At 44.0% G+C, this 16,974-nt stretch overlaps 2 protein-coding genes across 2 annotated transcripts; both read right to left on the bottom strand.

The window, feature by feature from the left end:
- Nucleotides 1–1,357: 1,357 nt before the first annotated feature.
- mccc1 (methylcrotonyl-CoA carboxylase subunit) lies at nt 1,358–13,131 on the bottom strand. The gene is made up of 19 exons (XM_031575060.2): nt 12,862–13,131; nt 12,158–12,201; nt 11,923–12,056; nt 11,459–11,554; nt 11,245–11,366; nt 10,984–11,131; nt 10,749–10,870; nt 10,381–10,492; nt 9,961–10,042; nt 9,263–9,390; nt 7,839–8,022; nt 7,041–7,150; nt 6,435–6,651; nt 6,006–6,092; nt 4,971–5,020; nt 4,433–4,570; nt 3,970–4,077; nt 3,131–3,202; nt 1,358–2,466 (listed from the first exon to the last, which is right to left on the bottom strand). The coding sequence occupies exons 1-19, from the start codon at nt 12,915–12,917 to the stop codon at nt 2,329–2,331; spliced, it is 2,148 nt and encodes a 715-aa protein (XP_031430920.1). The 5' UTR covers nt 12,918–13,131; the 3' UTR covers nt 1,358–2,328.
- A 358-nt stretch (nt 13,132–13,489) lies between these two features.
- On the bottom strand, nt 13,490–16,955 carry LOC105913157 (lysosome-associated membrane glycoprotein 3). The gene is made up of 8 exons (XM_031575061.2): nt 16,829–16,955; nt 16,194–16,379; nt 15,774–15,857; nt 15,227–15,465; nt 14,763–14,882; nt 14,554–14,626; nt 14,292–14,462; nt 13,490–14,068 (listed from the first exon to the last, which is right to left on the bottom strand). Exons 3-8 carry the CDS (start codon nt 15,847–15,849, stop codon nt 13,929–13,931), a joined length of 819 nt encoding a protein of 272 aa, XP_031430921.1. The 5' UTR covers nt 15,850–15,857; nt 16,194–16,379; nt 16,829–16,955; the 3' UTR covers nt 13,490–13,928.
- Nucleotides 16,956–16,974: the final 19 nt, after the last annotated feature.

Here is a 16,974-nt window from a genome sequence, read left to right as displayed (position 1 = left end):
TAAAACATTTTACTGTGCTAAGGCATGCATCAAGAATTTAGTATCCAGAGAAAAAGCTTATAGTCCAATTTGATGGTTGCTTCCCTTCAAGGTGCCAAAGTTAAAAGTTCCCAATAATGATAAAAGATTCTTGTTGTCAATATGCCTTTAAAGCTCAGTGAGTTTTTGTCCGAGTCATAACCCCTCCCCCAGAAACCTTTAATCCTCTTCATATATGCCACTTGTGCATCAATGTTTTTAGTTAGAGGAAATATACAAAAACATCAAAGCATGTCAGACTACCTAAGGAGTTAAGACATGGCAAAACAATATCTATCAGAACAGTGTGAATGTAATGAACAACCTAAATACCGTATATGATCCAGCAAAAGACACACAAGGACACGTCATGAAGCAAAGCCACTTCTGACAACCCTTACAGGCCAACATCTCATTCCCATCTAGCAAAGGCAACCTAGAGGAGAACCGTTTCCAGTAACAGGTGGAAGATGAATCAAGGCAGCATCAAGATTAGAGGCACCTCAGATAACCAGATGCAGAAGTACAGGTGGAACACTGTGCCATTACAATTACCTGGAAAGCCACACAGAATTCCATTTCCCAGTAGCCACACAAGCATACCTAACAGAGGTCACAGTCATAGTGTGGCTGGAAGACGTCCAGAGGACACAGAGTGGAATGTTTTCCTTTACAGACAGCTGAGCACACAGTCTCACCGAGCCCTGGGGAGGGTCCTGTATCACAGGCAACCAACCACAGAGATTATCCGGAACGCCAAAGGGGAGGAAACTCCAGTGTCCAAGTAAAATTGGCGCCAGTGCAGTTTGAATGACACAAATATAACCCCCTTAGAAGGTCTGCACCATGGGCATGTTCCAGACAGGCTAGCACCACGAGACAGGTGCTAAGCCTGCCTGCTGATGTAGATACATGACAAGCCTCCCTTTGGACAAAGCTAAAGCTACAACTAGCACACAGAATAAGTCCAGGTTGGTGGAGATGGGTCAGTATGTGTCCATTCCAGACCCCTAGTCACGAGTGGAAAGAGTGCCCCAAACAGCACACATCAGACAGCAATGTCTGCATATCCTTGATCAACAGTCATTCTGTCCGATGTGAAGGGTGAACTCATGAAAAATGCTGGACCATTGCTATATTGATGCTAGCAAGTGATGAATGAACACAACACGACCTCTCTGAATATAACAGGGTTGTTACTGCCATCCAGGCTCAGGCCCTGGGCTCTGTAAAGCCAAATTGTTTTGGTGCTTTATAAATAAAAATGAGTCAAATTAAAAATAATTCTAATGAGCAAACCAAAAGCATGAAACATAAAAAGACATCTGAGACAAGGAAATGACATCTGCATAGAAAATGTTTATTTCAGTGACCATGATTTGAGGCAAAAATATTGAGATGGTGTTGTATGTCAACATCAAGGCACCCTTTTCATCACTCCAGGAACACAGGAGGGCCTCAGCTGCACACCGTCCCAACTTCTCATCCACAGCCATTTGATCATCATCATCATCATCATCATCAAACATTTGCCCAAAAAAATGACCTATAAAACCCACAGGTTAGGCCTGCTTGTGTTCACATGATGAAGCTTTTGATCACGCTTAATGGAACATTCAGAATGCTACATTACCTCTGGGCTTAGAGGGGGAAACTTGATCTTTACAAGAAGCTGCTCGTGACAGAGGGCCTCATCCACGCAGCCAGGCAGCCTGAAAAAGGCCTCCGCTGGAAACATTTCAGAGGGGCACACGTCTTACCAGCCAACACTGATCACAATATATGAGCCGAAAGAAGATCCGCCTGGCGGTTAGTCAAAAGATTCTTTTTTTTTTTTTTTTGGGAGGAACCACACAGGCTTCACAGAGGGCTGAAGAAAAAAAAGGAAAAAGGCCGAGAGGCAAACAAAAACAAAAACAGGAAGAGCACAGAAGAACAGAGAGAAAAGGACGAAAGGCCCACACTAGTGAGATGACACACTAAACACACAAAAGCAAAGTCAAGAGGACCCAAAAGCTCACCATATGTTTTTAAAAAGACAAGCTGAGATTAGAAAACATACAAACACTTTAATATAATTTACAGTCTTTTTTTCCATCTGTCCCCAAAAGGGGAAAGGCAATAGTTCGGAATCTTCAAGGCAACTGTACAGCGTGATCCAAACCACAATATGTAGTGCTGACTGACTGACTCCTCACATAATAGTAACTACAGCTATTAACACCCGCCAGTCTCTCCCTCCTATAATATATCTCCTATGACATCTACAGTACCATCTCCCTCCTCAGTCGCTCAGACTCAGGCAAGATCTTATGCGCTGGCCTCCGCCTCCACCTCGGCCTCTGCCTCCTCCTCCAGCTCCACTAAAGCAGCGTGCCGGTTGGCCTGAGAGCCCTCCTTGAAGAACACCTTCTTGATGACTCCTGCCTTAGGAGCACGGATGGTGTGCTGAGAGAGAGACAAAGACAGACACACAGAGAGAGCGAGAGAGAGAGAGAGAGAGAGATGGGAGGTGAAAACCTTCAAACCAAGTTGAAATATCCAGACAAATTTATAGCGCAGACTTTGGTACATAAAAACTGGGGCCTTGGCAGAAGGAGAAAGAAAACTCATTATAAAAAGTGCTTTCGTTTTAGACCAATATTAGATTATTGTGTCTCTTGGCAGAATGGGTAACGTTAGAACACAAAGCAATATCATCAGATCCCCACAGCTGATGTTTGAAGGAAAATACATTCATGCCACGTGCCACAGCTCAAATGAGCAGCTTGTCTGCTTGTTTTCTACAGACAGATGGGGAAATCAATAAGAGCGTTTGGATGCTCTTAACAAGTCATACCCAACAGCAGCTTCAGTAGATGAGACTGCAGTCTACACAGTCATACATAGACACATCCACTAGATGACAAGATCTGCATAGGAGCAGTTCAACAAAGTACTAGGAGACTACAAGTTTCCCCTGACCTGTAGCAGGAAATAAGTCCATGGAACAAAACAACGAAAAGTTACTTATTCTCTTAGTGCCAAGATGGATATTAGCTGGCCCAAAACACTTCCCTGGAGCAGTGGAGAGGACTTATGGTTAATGGAATAATGGGAAACATGAGCGTACCTCCATCTTCATGGCAAGCATCACCATTAAAGGATCTCCCTTCTTTACTGAATCGCCTGCTTTCACCAGTACCTGAGGGAGAGGAAGACAAAGGAAGGCAGAGTAAGTCTCCACAGACAATCATCAAATGATACATCCTTCAAATGCTAGAGGGGAATACATACTTCTAAAGTTAGAGCCATAAATGAATGTGCCATGTTTTGGGAGCAAGAGAGCTAAAAATGATTTTTTTTTTTTTTTTTTTTAGGGTTGTAGATTTCATTTCATCTTTCAGGAATACATAGAGGATTAGCATAAGCGCATCTTAATCTGGCTTCATATGACCCCTAAAAATATTAGTGGACTAACTCCCCCATCTGCTTCTTTAGACCAATAGTGATTCCTGGTTGTGCAAGTCTCACAGAGAGGTGCAGATGAAGGCTGTTCTGTGGAGGGGAGAGGAAGGGAAACATGCTAGAGCTCTCTGTTGTTGAGCCAGACCATCCGTGGGAAAGCACCCTGGTCACGGCCCAACACTTCTGGAAGCAGGCCATACACAGCCACCAGCACAGGGGGGCTTCACTCCAAGAACACAGGCGCGAACGCTCATATTATTTGCTCTATGTAGCACAATCAAAACAGTTTGTGTTGGCTGATATTACGCATCCCGTGGTGGATGCTTTGGGTGAAATACAGGCCCTACCCAACGCCTTCTGTAAACCGCCTGCATTTGTTAGCCAGGAGGCAGAACTGATGAGGGAGATCAGGGGGTTGGGTACACAGATGGGGCAAAAATAGGAGACTATTTGAAACTTTCTAGTTTAAACCTTTTTGGCTTTGCGTATTATCCCCCACAGTACCTTCTCAATGGTGCCCGTCATGGGTGCCACTGCACCAGCCTGAGACCCAGACACGCTGATGCCCGCCAGGTGCTTGGGCACGGGCACAGACACCTCAGCGCTGCCCTCCTGAAACAGTCAAGGGGGAGGAAGTGAAAGACAGGATGAGTGAGGGGATGAGAAACAGGGCCAGAGAGATGAGAGAGAAACTACATTTACATTTAGTCATTTAGCAGACGCTTTTATCCAAAGCGACTTACAAGGATGTATACACATTTTAACATTTACACTGATGGCACACTGCACATCAGGAGCAATTAGGGGTTCAGTGTCTTGCTCAAGTACGCTTCGACAGGGAATCGAACTAGCAACCTTCTGATTACTAAACGACTTCTCTACCTCCTGTACCACTGTCGCCCTAACTAAACTAAACTAAACTAAACTAAACCACGACCATAAAGACTAAGAGGAAGAGGGGACCCACCATGGAGAAGAGGTGCACGGTGTTGTCCAGGATGACCAGTTTGGGCCGGGACATGGTGCCGCTGACCGAGCATCTCAGGTACGTGGCGTCGCCCTCCTTCTGCAGCTCCCCTGACACATGGAACACCTCGCCTCCAGTCTGACCACACACACACACACACACACACACACACACACTTTACATTCTTAAGAGCATTTCCACAATGCATTTCTACGTCAGGTATTTAGCACACAAAAAAAAGAATCCAGAGGGATTTAACCCAGTAATTACAGCAATTAACCCAGGTCTTCTTGCGCCATGCAAATTATCTCAGCGCTTTGGATAACAGCTAATATTCATTAAGATTAGCAATATTAGTGCATAACACATTATCTAATATGACTATGGTGAAGCAGAGGTCAAAGCGAAGTGTAACTTATTTTAGACACCCAGACAGACAGACAGACAGACAGACAGAGTCACCAAGCCGCTGTGGCCTGAACACAACATTCCAAACCTGCTGGCCAATCGATGGACTAGGGAGAGGTGTGGGACTTACCTTCATGCTGTATGTTCCATCTGCGTTATATGTGACCAGCAGCTGCACCTCTGCAGAAGAAGAAGAAGCACACCTCCAGTCAGACACCAGTGACCACAGCATGATGTCATCATCATATGCCTGCACTAGCTGCCAGATTGCCTCTCCAGTTATTGTGGGATTCCTTCTCGTGATCAATGCCCAGGCATGAAGCGTTCATAAATGATTCAGTTCAAATCTGCCGTCTGACGAACATCAGCCTTGACATGTAGGGTGACCTGATCCATTTACATTTACATTTAGTCATTTAGCAGACGCTTTTATCCTAAGCGACTTACAAGGATGTATACACATTTTACAATTACACTGATGGCACATCAGGAGCAATTAGGGGTTCAATGTCTTGCCCAAGGACGCTTCGACAGGGAATCGAACTAGCAACCTTCTGATTACTAAACGACTTCTCTACCTCCTGTACCACTGTCACCCCTGATCCATGCACCTTAATAATCAGAATGCTAACAAATCGGACCACGCTGCTCAACATGGACGTAACATGACATCACAGCTTCCATATCACCCACTGGTTCCATTTCTGAAAATGTCTGACTTCAATCTGTCTTAGTGGAACATGAATGTACTTACGTCAGCAGAATGTAAGATTCAATAATAGAACAAAGATATGAGGACAAAGCCAGTGCTGGTCTAATGGGCTTCTCAATGGAGAAAAAAAAGATTCATAGACAAATCAATGTCATTGATGCACAACTAAGTCAGGGGTCCATTAAAATAATGAAAAAGAAGGAACTGAAGTGCTTCAAGGGCACATTTGATAACTCAACTTCAAAAACCTTGATTTCTTAGAAATGCTGTGTTTGGGAGGGGAAGGGGGGGGGGTGTACAGGAATGTGGAGGCAAAGCAATATAGAGACAACAGTCATAAACAAAAGTAATTGCACAGAGAGAGAGAGAGAGAGCGAGAGAAGAGTGTGCCAACTCGTACGTTATCAACCCTGACGTATGAGGGACAACATCTGTTGCTGCGTCTGAACTTACTGCTTTCTCCCAGCTGAAGGGTCATGGTTCTGTTGAACAGCACATTCAGACGACGGCCACTGCTGAAGCCAAACGGAGAGAAAGGGTCTGGGAGGGGAGACAGTGAATTAGAGCCAGCCAGCTATGCCCACACCATTAACCAGAGTAGAGGAGGCACCAAACACTTCACATTTCAGTTGTCTGGAGGTTGATGATGCATGTGGGAGAATGGTGGCATTCAAGAGGAAACTAACTATGAACTGATTGTTCATATATGTGTGTGTGTGTGTGTTTTTCTATGGAGAAAAACAGGCAGAGACTGGGTGGGTGTGTATGTTTCTCACCACTGAGTTAGATGCACTCTGTGCTAGTGTGTGTGTGCGTGTGTATCCTCACCATTAGAGCTGCTGTTAAACTCCTGTGTGTGTGTGTGTGTGTGTGTATCCTCACCATTAGAGCTGCTGTTAAACTCCTGTGTGTGCGTCCTCTCTCTGAGCAGCAGGCCCAGCGCTGCCTGGCACAGCACCTCCTTGGAGGGGGCCTTTGGGGCGGGGAAGAGCTGCTCGTAGTACTGAGGGATGAATTCGGTGTGAACGTTCCCCGCCTCAAACTCTGGGTGACCCGACAGACTCAGGAGGAAGTCTATGTTTGTGTTCAGACCCACGATCTAAGGGGGCGCGAGACACAGGGAGACAGAGCCATCAGATGAAGAGGACGGACAGCTCTGAAGACATCAGACTTTAAGAGTCAAACCCAATCCCAGTACGGGCCTTGACACTCTATGCAGCTTCTCCAACAGCTTCGTCCTGAGCCTCATCTTCATTACAATTGATGAAGACCCAACCAGGTAAGGAAGGAAAAAAAAAAAAAAAAAAAAAAAAAAAAAAAAAAACACCTCTCTGTTTGTTCCTGAAGTCATCCTGGTTGCTTGCTTGAACACTCAAACCTTGCTTTCAAATGTACATACATCTTGGTAATACAGACAATGATTTTTTGATTTCTACGTAAATCTGTGCCCCAGGGTGGGGGTCTCTCTCGGGGGGGGGGGGGGCTTACGTTGTACTGGCGCAGGCAGTATCGGAGCTTCTTCAGCGCGGCGGCTCGATCCTCTCCCCACACCACCAGCTTGGCAATCATGGGGTCGTAGTGCACGGACACCTCGTCGCCTGACACACAGGAGGACACACAGAAGGACACAGAAGGACACAGGAGGACACAGGAGGACACACAGAAGGACACAGAAGGACACACAGAAGGACACAGAAGGACACAGAGGAGGACACACAGAAGGACACACAGAAGGACACACAGGAGGACACACAGGAGGACACACAGAAGGACACACAGAAGGACACACAGAAGGACACACAGAAGGACACAGGAGGACACACAGAAGGACACACAGGAGGACACACAGAAGGACACACAGGAGGACACACAGGAGGACACACAGAAGGACACACAGAAGGACACACAGAAGGACACAGGAGGACACACAGAAGGACACACAGAAGGACACAGGAGGACACACAGAAGGACACACAGAAGGACACACAGAAGGACACACAGGAGGACACACAGAAGGACACACAGAAGGACACACAGGAGGACACACAGAAGGACACAGGAGGACACACAGAAGGACACACAGAAGGACACACAGAAGGACACACAGAAGGACACAGGAGGACACACAGAAGGACACACAGAAGGACACACAGGAGGACACACAGAAGGACACACAGTCATCAGTGTCAAACTACACAATAAACATTGCGGGCCGAAGCCTCGTTGTGTAGGGCTGTGCGAGAGCGGACGCTAGAACCGGAGCGTGGTGGGCGGCGCACAACACACCTTCTCGAACGCCGGTCTCGATGCGGGTGACTTCATCGCCCTGCGGGGTGGACAGGTGCAGCAGAGGGCCCGCCCCGGGCAGGAAGTCGTTGTTGGGGTCCTCGGCGTAGATGCGCGCCTCAAACGAGTGACCGTTCAGAACGATCTCCTCCTGAGTCAGAGGCAGCTTCTCCCCTGCTGCAACCTGAGCAATAGGACATTAATAATCAGCTGAGCATCGGAAGTGCAAGAGTATGGATCACAATTATGAGTTCAAGGATTCAGTGTTATTTCTAAACAGTTGGATGCCACAGTACAGTCATGACAAAATACATGATAAATGTAATTATATTTTTTAGAATGCATGCAAATGAAGAGGGCAAGATGACTTTACACAACCGGTGATTTAATACGTTTCTCTGAGATTAAACAGCAGTCAAGCACCTAATGTTAGCAGTGTTTATTTGAAAGGCTAAACTGGGTGTAGAACAGCCCTACTTCTTTGGTAAGCCTTCACTAATCAACCCTGATGAAGAAGCGCTGGTTACTTTAGGATGCTGGGTGGACACTGCCCTTCACTAATCAACCCTGATGAAGAAGCGCTGGTTACATTAGGATGCTGGGTGGACACTGCCCTTCACTAATCAACCCTGATGAAGAAGCGCTGGTTACTTTAGGATGCTGGGTGGACCTTCACTAATCAACCCTGATGAAGAAGCGCTGGTTACTTTAGGATGCTGGGTGGACACTGCCCTTCACTAATCAACCCTGATGAAGAAGCGCTGGTTACTCTAGGATGCTGGGTGGACCTTCACTAATCAACCCTGATGATGAAGCGCTGGTTACATTAGGATGCTGGGTGGACACTGCCCTTCACTAATCAACCCTGATGATGAAGCGCTGGTTACTTTAGGATGCTGGGTGGACACTGCCCTTCACTAATCAACCCTGATGAAGAAGCGCTGGTTACTTTAGGATGCTGGGTGGACACTGCCCTTCACTAATCAACCCTGATGAAGAAGCGCTGGTTACTTTAGGATGCTGGGTGGACCTTCACTAATCAACCCTGATGAAGAAGCGCTGGTTACTTTAGGATGCTGGGTGGACACTGCCCTCTAGGGGGCAACAGCCTCCACAACTACAACAGAAATGTCAATTTGAGAAGTTTACTTTATAAAGCACTCAGAACTCTTACAGATTCTATGTCCATAAAAACATGTTTTTGTTTCCATCATTTTTTCTAATCTCTTTGCCACCATTTTGTTTCTGCTCTCTCAGCCGCCAACCCTGCCATCCGTTTTCATATGCTACACTTTCAGCACTGTAGATGGCACATTCTCCATTACTGCTCTATTGAACTGCTTGAACCGAAGGTTTCTTCCTTTGGCCCTGATTTTATTCTTAGGGACCTGCACAGACAGGAATCAGGCAGACATCTCGCTCACCCTTAACTGCCACTCCACCAGGTCTGTTCCGGTGATCATCTCAGACACAGGGTGCTCCACCTGGAGACGGGTGTTCATCTCCATGAAGAAAAAGTTGTGCTGGGCATCCATGATGAACTCCACAGTGCCTGTACACACACAGAGATTAGGCATCCATGATGAACTCCACAGTGCCTGTACACACACAGAGATATGCAATGGCCCTTTCAGCTGGGGTGGCAACATCTAACCACTGTAACTTTTTTCAGCAAATGACAGCATGTAACTAATGTCCATGCATGGGGGCTTCATATGACAGCATGTAACTAATGTCCATGCATGGGCGCTTCATATGACAGCATGTAACTAATGTCCATGCATGGGGGCACCTCAAATGACAGCATGTAACTAATGTCCATGCATGGGGGCTTCATATGACAGCATGTAACTAATGTCCATGCATGGGCGCTTCATATGGCGTAGCGTAAATCTGCTGTCTGTCAGATGTAGTCTTAAAACACGTACAGACAAAAAAAACAAAAAACGTAGACAGAAACAAAATCTTGAACTCCAAATCCTAATCACACAGACACCACTCCATACTTTATGCACTCAGACAGTAATGGTGTCACTGAAGCCCATTGTCAGTCTCTACGCCTCAGGTCGATGTGTCTGTGGAGGGGTTCATGCAGGAGAGTGGGGGTACTGAGGCTGCTCACCTGCTCCCACATAATTGACGGCCTTGGCTGCACGCACTGCCGCCTCGCCCAGTTTCTTTCTCACCTCAGGGCTTATGTCAGGCTGTGGTGGCATGTGCAGACACGACACACACACACACACACACACACACACACACACAGTCAGCAATAGACAACATTCACACAGGAAACACAAGTCCATATTCAAACAGTCAGCACACTTTTGTTTCAGTAAAAATGCAAAGCACATCAGAGCATTTCAAAGCCTCCAGCACTGTGCATGGTGTATCATCTATGGTCTATTATACCCTCCAGCACTGTGCATGGTGTGTGTATCATCTATGGTCTATTATACCCTCCAGCACTGTGCATGGTGTATCATCTATGGTCTATTATACCCTCCAGCACTGTGCATGGTGTATCATCTATGGTCTATTATACCCCGGGCGCCTCCTCTATGATCTTCTGATGCCTCCTCTGGACGCTGCAGTCTCTCTCAAAGAGATACACGGCATTGCCATGCTGGTCCCCAAACACCTGCACCTCCACATGCCTGAGGGAGATGAGCAAGATTTCAGAAAAGTGCCTCAAAGTTGCAACCAGTCACAAAAAGCATATAGCAATACACATATATACACATACACAAACATATATTCAGTCATTTAGGAGATATTTCAAGACCCCAAAAAGTATAGCAAATAGTACGCATTAATAATTTGTATTACACAATGCAACATGTATACTTGGTATTGTTAGCATCATGCACTTCAAGCTGTGTAGCAACAACACCATTTAATGTTTAGGTGTACCTGGGGTTCTTTACAAATTTTTCTATAAGCATGACATCATCATTGAAGGACTTGCGGGCCTCCCTGCGTGCAGATTCCAGCTGTTCATGGAAGTCAGCCTCAGTCGGAGCGATTCGCATTCCCTGCACAGAACAGCAAAGAACAGGGACTCGGATACACATTCAAATGGATGAAAAAAAGACTGTTCATTGAGGTTGAATGTGGATTCTTCACTTCACTTCACTTCACTGCTTACCTTTCCACCACCCCCACGCACTGCCTTGATCATTACTGGATAGCCAATCTTCGCAGCTTCCGCCTGAAGCGTCTCGTCTGATTGGTCCTCTCCATGGTAACCCCCGATGATGGGCACCCCTGCAGCCGACATGATGTACTTGGATGTGCTGGTGGGGAATAAAACTGAATTTTCCTCTCAATATTCTCTGAAACTCCTTCATGTGAAAAATATAAAGCCATAGTTTTTGTCATTGTCTATAAGCAGTGATAGGGCCAATACCTTTTGATTCCCATGTCTCGAATGGCTGATGAGGGAGGGCCTATGAAGATGATGCCCTCCTGTTTGCACTGCTCAGCAAACTCTGTGTTCTCGGATAGGAAACCATAACCAGGATGGACAGCCTGCATTAACAGGCCTCAGTTAGGGTTATATGACTTGAGAGCGCATGCCGCTGAGATACATGAATAAAACAAACAAGCACGGCCAGCCATACCTGTGCACCAGATCTTTTAGCCACCTCCAGAACTTTCTCACTGCTCAAGTAACTCTGTTGGGAGGGTGCTGGACCAATGTAATGAGCTTCATCTGCCTGCAGTTTGAAGAAAAAAGTTTAGTGCCGAGATAAAGACTGACTTTCTAATTAGTTCTTCTATAAAAAAAAAAAATGTCTAAAACTGATAAACTATGGACCACCAAAAAATTAGATAAAGATGATGTACTGCAGAAGGGTATTGTGAATCTTTAGTGTTTTGTAAATGGTAGTTGCTGTACTTTTACAATGTTACACATACTCTCTGTGACTTCAAAGGGAGTTTTCCCTTCTTCAGTATAAAAGGGCTATTAGCTCAAATGAGACCTTGTGAGGGATGTTTGTCTTTTTCACAACAAGAGGAAGCTCTTAGTCAATGTTACAGAGTAGTGTGTTGCTGCTTCATGACGCAACCTTAATAATCTCACCATGGCCACATGCATAGAATGTCTATCAGCATCACTGTACACCGCCACAGAGCGGACACCCATCTTCCGTGCAGTCCGCATCACCCGACAGGCTATCTCTCCTCTGTTGGCTATGAGGACTTTCTCTATCCTCGCTGTAAAGAGCAAAGGCAATGTCAGCATGGTTTTCGGTATTTTAAGTTATATCAGACAAGGGTTGATGTAATCATTTCGTTTTAGATCAAATTACACTCACCCACTGATGCACAACGCACCGATCCTGAGGTCCATAGCAACGCACTGAGATGCAAGAGAAGGTTACTGAGTGCATGACCTTACAGACTTTGCGAAAGTGACTGCTACTCAGCTACCCACTTTGGACATGCCTGTCCCCTTACTTCATACCCCGGAGATGTTAGCAAACACTAGGACGTCCGTAGTGATGTTTAAGACATGTCACCACAACTTAAACCAAGACAATAGACGGATTTCGTCACATTTACAAGAATATCATTATTACAAGAAATCAGAGACAAAGTATGCAAGAGGGGAGGACACTCAATCACATTAGCAAACTAGCTACCCGGCTAGCAAGCAAATAACTTAAACGTTAGCTTTTCGTTTGTAGAACCCTTTCCAGTGGAACATTAAATCGATAGCTATGAGGCTTCCTCTCAAAATGATCAAATGCAGATGAAATACGGTCATCAAATAAAGAATTTCTAAATAGCGAACATCACTTTAAAGGGGTAACGTTAGTTAAATTCGATGGTCAAGGTGCTTGAGGAGCTGGCTAGCTAGCTAGCCGTTGCTAGTGACAATGTTGTGGAGCCAGGGAAAGACAGGGTCTTCATTAATGACAAACTATTCAGTTAAAATACAAGCGTCATACTATGATATAGGCCTATGACCGACAAACTACATGTAAGAAATCGCATTTGTCTATATGGTTTCACTTACTGTGAGAACACTCTCAGACCCTTGTGAGGATGTACTTTCAACAAGACAGCAGCCATGTTCACTGTCAAGCTAATGATGCAAATCAAAATGACTAAATTTGAGCAGCAAGAATGAAGGATTTAAACCATTAACACTAACTGAGATTATTCCATTGGAAAAGTCTCCAAAGATAAAAAGATTTGCAACGTTGTTGATAGAATAAAACACAATTTTCTAGTGAAGTTGTACATTTAAAGTTGTTTGTCCCTTCTGCCTACCCGTAGTTCCATCAGCCAATGACAGTTAACAATATGTAGGAGGTGGAGCAGTCTGCAGAAAACAGAATTAAACATTTAAAATTCAAGAAGCTTTAACGAAAAGTTGGGGCCTTTTGGTGTCATTCAGAGGAGCGGTGTGTATGGTAATATTACTACTGTCACAACAAACAACTTGTTACATACAGATACTCTTCTTCTTACTTGCATTAACAAGACGCACTTATGTAGCCTGTGACGTAGCTCACATGCATCACTGGTCTAATAATAAGTTATTGTTTTAATTGTAGTCTAAAAATGTAGGTTTCATTGATTAAAAGTATTGTGATTGGGGAACCATGCACACGTAAAACAGATAACGCATACCAATTCAATCGCAGTGTTATAAGCACTTTATTTCAGCATTAAATGGGCGCATTGCAATACATTTATGTGCATATTTCATTTCTATGTCGTTTCGCTCACTTCGAACCATGTTTTCCGATGTCTATGCCATGAACATTTCCATTTCTAACCTAAATGTGGTGCAGAGAAATGTAGTTCCTGGCTGTTATGCATGAGTAGTTTTGTGTGAAGCTTTACCCTGGAGTGTTTTTGTTCTGTTAAAATAATGTAACAGTTGTCATACAGATAAAAAAAAATATTTGAAATAGTTTGTATAAATATGTTCACATAGATAATCATGCATATGTCACTTTGAAAATGTGTACGTTTACATGGCTCTTTTGATATTCAGAGTTTATCCTTGATATTCAATATTACAAATGAATGTGTACACAAAATAAGATATCAATCCATTGCATCTAGGTTGTATCACAGGCTTTCATATCCTCGATTGCGATATTCACGAATTACTAAGTAAGATACTACGGCAATCAGGGCGACTCCAACAGCTATGGCCCCAAGTATGATGGGTACGATACGTCTGATGTAGTCCTCCCAGCATTCAAAGTCTGAAATCAAAATAAACAAGGCAGATTGCAACATGAGGGTAGAGTACCCAGGGAAACAGTGCTAACTGACATCAGCGCACCCATACTAATATATACAATTAATTATAAGATAGGCTTCTGCATATTAGAAGTGGTTAAATATTGCACCAGCAATATTGTTACCAGATTTTCTCATTTCATTCTTCTTTTGTACACTTTAGTCATGATGGTATAATTCTCCTACCTTTTCCAAACTGCCCATTTGACAAATTAAAGGGCTGGAATTGTGCAGGTACAATTTTAAGCCTCAGGTCTGAAGCCATCTTGACCACCAGCTCAGATTTACACTTGAAACTGAGTCCTGCGGTGGTTTTGAACAACTTTTTATTGTCCTGTGTCCCAGGAAAGGGCTGGGCTACAGGGGAAAAAAGAGAAATGGCAGATGGCAAAACTACGCTCATATGTTTATCCATGTGACAATGGCATGTACTGCTTTGCATACTTACTTTTGCATTTCTTACACACAGGAGCCGGCTCCAAAAGAGCACTTAGCCTACGGGTGTAATACGCTTTGGCCTCCTGTAGGAATGATTTGTGAATGAGATTAGTTAGTGAAGGTCATTCAGCTGATAGTATATACACATGGAGTACGCAGTGATGTAGTATACAATTTATCAATGATTTTAACATTCATGGAGTTTCAAGTGATGTGTACCTTGACAAAATGGAACTCAAGATATCCCCCATCAAACTCCAAAGAGAGAACAGCACTCGTATTCCCACAGTATCCGGTGGCACGTGTTGCAAGGGGGTTCATGTTGAAATAGTAGAATTTCTGAAAGGTTACATACACAAAATAAATCCATAAGTGGATGATGGCCCATTTTTTTCCAATTCAGTTCTATTTTATTAACTTATATAGCGGCAATAACATTTGACATTGTCTCAATTTATGGATGTTGACATACATTATTACATAATTAGTTCACGTCTCATGTAAATGGGACTAATTACTAATAGGAAGCACTGGGTGAAATGCATGCTCCACTGCACTAAAAATGACAGTTAGTCATTTAGACAGTTGGCAGCTTGGGTGAGAAAACCAGAGTGACATCCCACCAAGAGTTGTGAACTGCTGAGAGGCTGACTTTTAAGTGCTGAGACAGTAATAGCACTTACCTTGTTAACTGTGACCATAAACTCTACTCCCAGAACAGCTTTCAAGCATATGTTGCCGTCTTCAGGGTTTCTTACACTATAGATGCCAAGAAGCGGTGGTGATGGTTTGGGCTGCAGAGAAGGCTTCTTGCCCTTGGTAACATTAAGCAGGCCAGGGGGTGGGGGGCTGCTCTGGTTCTCATCTGCATCAACCGCACGGCCTGCCTCAGAAGTTACCGGGCTTCCTGTTTGAGCAGAGTCTGTGGGTAAGGGGGATAGATAGTGAAGATGTATTGAGAGTAAGCAATGGTGTCAGTCCATAAGCTCACACAGACCCCCATCTACAGGAAACAGTGACTTTCTTTCATCTGATGCCTTAATGAATACAAAGCTGTCACACACATGTACATCTCCACATCCTCTCTTTGATTTTACAACATAAATGACTTTTCCGATTTGAATGCTTAGTTTAGATGTAAAGCCATTTCTTTACACTTCTCGATCATTCACCCCAGTCTGACTATTCACAACTACAACCCTTACAATGCACACACATTTTGGTACTCACCAGTAAGGAGAAACACTGATGATAGGAGAAGCCATTTTGTAAGTTGGTTGACTTTTCTTGACCCATCTATTATCATGTTGGAACCTGTTGATTCAAGTGTTTTGTCTGGTCATGAGATGTATTTGACCCGCTCTTAAAAGCTACATGAGTTTAAAACACACACACACACACACTTTTGCTGGATGGGAGGAGCATATCAGTAATGCAGTCAGTCATTGTGTTCTGACAGTAGGAAGTGGTTAACCCCGTGTCAAAGGCCTATCTACAGTCATTTGTCACGATAGTATTTAGAGAAGATGTTATCAAAAACGTCTTCACTTAGATTGTATGAGAGATATATGTGCATTCTTATATGATTCGTTTCCAGTTAATATCAAATGGGCTTCAAAAGGCATTAAGAGGATAAGATTTGCTGAATACCTCTTAATGAATTCCTTCATTAGAAGCTCCTCCTGTGGTTCCGTATTAGGACAATGTATTTGCAACCTAGTGGGGCAATGTGTCTCTCAATCCAGGGTTTACACCGTGCCCACTTTTTCCTACGTGCACAAACAAATGAGTCTTCCAAATGCTTCTTACAGATTCTGCATAGGAAATCTGCTAAACCTGAGAGAATGGGTGAAATCAAATAGTGTAGGTGGACATTTGGGAGCACTCTGGGTCAAAGGTAGAGAAGTACAAAGTATCCACTTATGCACACAAATCCAGGGTTTGTCAATGCGATTAGTGTAACAGGCTGTTTTGCAAAACAGTGAAGATAGGGCCATGTTTCTCCATTGAAAGTTGCGTTCATTTTGCTTTGGTCATCTAATGAAACATGAAATGATGCTGTCTCAAAACCATTATGTGCCTTTAGAACCTTAACATCATATTAAGATACATTTGTGAAGATTTGTGATCTTAAAAATGTTTTGCCATTACTTTCCCAAATATTTAGTTTTTTTTAGATAAATGCAAAGAATGTCACAGTCTGAGATGAAATGCTGAGAAAAAACAGGATTAAATGAATTTGCTTTGTGTTGTATAAGAGTCATACTTCATGAACAGTTACTTACCGTTGCTGTTATTTCTTGACTTTAAACTCAGAATATCTGAGGTTGCATTATTGATTTTTTTAAGTATCTGACTAGAGAGAGTAACATGGATTGGTAAACATTTGCACTGGAGGTGGTGGAGGCCTGGACTGCTTTCTGCTCTAGAT

This window comes from Clupea harengus, chromosome 10 (assembly GCF_900700415.2).
Source record: "Clupea harengus chromosome 10, Ch_v2.0.2, whole genome shotgun sequence".
In the NCBI taxonomy this organism is placed as follows: domain Eukaryota; kingdom Metazoa; phylum Chordata; class Actinopteri; order Clupeiformes; family Clupeidae; genus Clupea; species Clupea harengus.
The sequence above is the reverse complement of the archived record's forward strand: the minus strand, read 5'-3'. Positions and strand labels throughout refer to the sequence as shown.

Bases quoted from the DNA above. Each gene is read 5' to 3' on its own strand.
- mccc1 (XM_031575060.2), bottom strand. From the start codon at position 12,917: ATGGCTGCTGTCTTGTTGAAAGTACATCCTCACAAGGGTCTGAGAGTG. The intron at 11,555-11,922 runs GTGAGATTATTA...TTCAAACTGCAG, and splicing joins ATTCTATGCATGTGGCCATG to GCAGATGAAGCTCATTACAT. The intron at 11,367-11,458 runs GTATGGCTGGCC...CTGTTAATGCAG, and splicing joins CTAAAAGATCTGGTGCACAG to GCTGTCCATCCTGGTTATGG.
- LOC105913157 (XM_031575061.2), bottom strand. From the start codon at position 15,849: ATGATAATAGATGGGTCAAGAAAAGTCAACCAACTTACAAAATGGCTT. The intron at 15,466-15,773 runs GTGAGTACCAAA...CCTTACCCACAG, and splicing joins ATCAGTGTTTCTCCTTACTG to ACTCTGCTCAAACAGGAAGC. The intron at 14,627-14,762 runs GTACACATCACT...TCATTCCTACAG, and splicing joins TTGAGTTCCATTTTGTCAAG to GAGGCCAAAGCGTATTACAC.